Below are 2695 nucleotides of genomic sequence, written 5' to 3'. Positions count from 1 at the left end.
CACGCCACTTGTGTTTGGGTCACTCTGTATAGTAGTTTTTTGAACGAAAACCTTTCTTAGCATTCAGATAATTTTTTTCCGACCTTTTTCCACGTCGGAACAATTTTTGTAAATCTATGCAAAGTTTTCGCAGGCTTTTCTTCTTTTTTCATCATAATATTTACTTATTCTTGAATATTCTTAACAAACATTCAATTGCCAGGATGGTCAATTTCGATAAACTGTTAATCACGGTTTTAGACTTTACACGGACTTTTCCATTTTATTGGGATCAGTAAATCTAATAATAACATTTCGAGATAACCCAACAGATTGGGGCACTTTACTTCCCATAGCAGGTTCAGTTCAATCAAATTATCCGCCTAAATGCATTAATTCCGGTCTAAAATGTCTGAAAACGAGCCGTTGCTCAAGAGGTAAGTCTTCCATATCTACCCATTAGATGTTTTTTACTGTTTTTACGTGTTAAGTGAGTGAATTTCTTCTTGCCGCTTACATTTATTAATCATTTGCCCCTTAATACAAGACACCCTGTATATTTGTAAAATTTTCAGCTTTACACGGAGACATTGCTCAATTAATCAGTTATCAAATGTTTTGCAAATTAGCTGCGCTTAGCAGTCATAATAACAAACTGTTAATTTTAAACCAAAAAAATCTTTATTGCTCTGTTGTAACAAGCATTTGGCAATCTTTATTGCCCATTGTCTGATGTGTCTACATTTGTGGGGATTTTAAAGACGTTTAGTTGAAGAAAGTTGACACTTGGGCGGTGGAACGATGAAAAATCCATCACTGCTAAGTCTGGAGCTTTTGCTGGCCACCTTTCAATATCCTTATCTGGTTGCTAAGTGGTAACCAGTTTGAAAATCCCAAAGTAAACTGAATTTGCATTTGTTTGCAATATGAAAGTAAAAAATTACAATTAAACAGTATTATTAGCCACATTTAGATAAGGTTTAACTAGTTGGGCGCTATTTGAGTAGATGAGTACGTCGCCAATGTTAAGGTTGCTCAATTCAAAATCTTTAATTTCCAATTAACGCCTGGCATAGTGTTAAGACTAATAAAAGTGTGACAGATAGCAATTATTGCTGGTTAAGTTGGAAGCGTGCGGAATAGATTTTTTTTCAGAAGTCAAGAGCGTCTGAAGTAAATCAGTTTAGACGTTCGAAGTCACTGGTTGCAATGGAAATTAAAAAAAATCACTCCAGTGACCAGCAAGAGTAAGTACAGTTTTAGTGGACGATTTCGGTTTTGTTTCGAAGTTTTCCAAAAAACTTGACTGCGATTTTTCCTTTTTTGCAGACCACCTGAGAGGCAGCCAGATGTGCCCTATCATCAACTGGTAGGTAATTTTTTGGGCCAAATTAAACCAATTAAAACCTCTTTAGTTATGTGTGAGCGACTTCAAATACCCGCTCATTATCTATCACTTTGTTGGGTTTTTCTTCGGTAATTTCCAGTTTCAATTTGCCACACTCCTCGACAAACTCTTAATAGCGGTTGGAATAATCGCGTCCATAATATGCGGCGTTTTCCAACCGTATCTAATGGTTCTGTTCGGAGATGTTTCTGGTGTTCTACTGGACTTCACCACAGCGATGAATGCCAATTTAACATTCGAAGAAGAAAAACTGACCACAGAGAAACTGTACGATGGCACCGAATATTTCGCCATCATGACCAGTGTGAGTGCATTGATTATCCTTGTCTGCACTTACATTTCGGTTGTGTTTTTCACGCAAAGCTCCTTAAGACAAGTAAGTATTTTTTTTAAGTTGGTTAAACAAGCGCAAAATGGGTCACTTTTTCGAATTTAATGCAAAGAAAGTGTTGCCAAAAAGTCAATCAATATCGGATTCGACAGAGAATTATTGAAGCTTCAAAACAGTATCAAAATGTCTTAAGTATTTGGCTTGTTGACTCCAAAAAAAACCCTCAAAGTTGGACAAAAAATGCGAAAAAATTGCAAATTTCAACACTAAAAAAGACCCAGCAGAAAGTGAAACCATTTTCTAAAGCCACAGTTTGCAGACATGTAAAATGAGGAAACTGTTCATGGAAAAAACGATCAATCAGGACATTGGCTGGTACGACCAAAACCAAACCGGCGATTTTGCCAGCATTATAACCGAGTGAGTAAAGCATTGTTTATAATTTTCAAAGCAACACTTTTCGACTCAATATACAGGGTCATTCACGCTATACGGCACGGACGTTTGCGGCTAGCCCGTTTGTTTTTTGCAAAGTATTATTTGATGAATCCACAGACGCTTATCGGGTAGGCACATTTTAAAAATATTTTTGTAATGTACAGAGTGTCCCAAAAGCCCCAAAAGTATCAAAGTTGTGTTTTTCTAAATGAAATACCTTATATTTTATTGCATTTTTGGATTCTCTGAGCAAAATAAGTGTTGGTTTTAATAGCTTAGGATAATTTCTTTCAGGAAACTTTTGAGCATAAACTCGAGAAGCCAATAAACAATGTTTATGACATTCTCCAAGGGTGAAAATCAGGTCAATACGCTCTTCTCTTGGATAATTCTTCATTTTAACTTAGCAACACGATAATAATATTAAAATAACGACCAACACGGCTACAATTACAAAAAACAATACCACTTTAGCTATCAAAAAGAGACCTTGCAGTCTAAACTGACAAATAAAATAAATGATTTGACATGTGTAAATG

The 2695-nt window shown here is 35.8% G+C and overlaps 1 protein-coding gene across 3 annotated transcripts in view; it reads left to right on the top strand.

Annotated features, from left to right (window-relative positions):
• The window catches only part of LOC109541971 (ATP-dependent translocase ABCB1), an 11392-nt gene that overhangs the window by 1687 nt on the left and 7010 nt on the right, over window positions 1-2695 (top strand). The window contains exons 1-4 of one of the 3 annotated variants that reach the window (XM_019910988.2): window positions 316-416; window positions 1309-1348; window positions 1467-1763; window positions 2038-2138. In XM_019910988.2, coding sequence (XP_019766547.2) covers window positions 388-416; window positions 1309-1348; window positions 1467-1763; window positions 2038-2138 — 467 coding nt within the window. In that variant the 5' untranslated portion in view covers window positions 316-387. Of the gene's footprint in view, window positions 1-315; window positions 417-653; window positions 1227-1308; window positions 1349-1466; window positions 1764-2037; window positions 2139-2695 lie in introns of those variants that run through there. The other 2 variants (XM_019910987.2, XM_019910989.2) reach the window with 2 other exon arrangements.

This window comes from Dendroctonus ponderosae, unplaced genomic scaffold (assembly GCF_020466585.1).
Source record: "Dendroctonus ponderosae isolate FM_Combo_2020 unplaced genomic scaffold, Dpon_F_20191213v2 Dpon_F_20191213_8, whole genome shotgun sequence".
Taxonomy (NCBI): domain Eukaryota; kingdom Metazoa; phylum Arthropoda; class Insecta; order Coleoptera; family Curculionidae; genus Dendroctonus; species Dendroctonus ponderosae.
The sequence above is the reverse complement of the archived record's forward strand: the minus strand, read 5'-3'. Positions and strand labels throughout refer to the sequence as shown.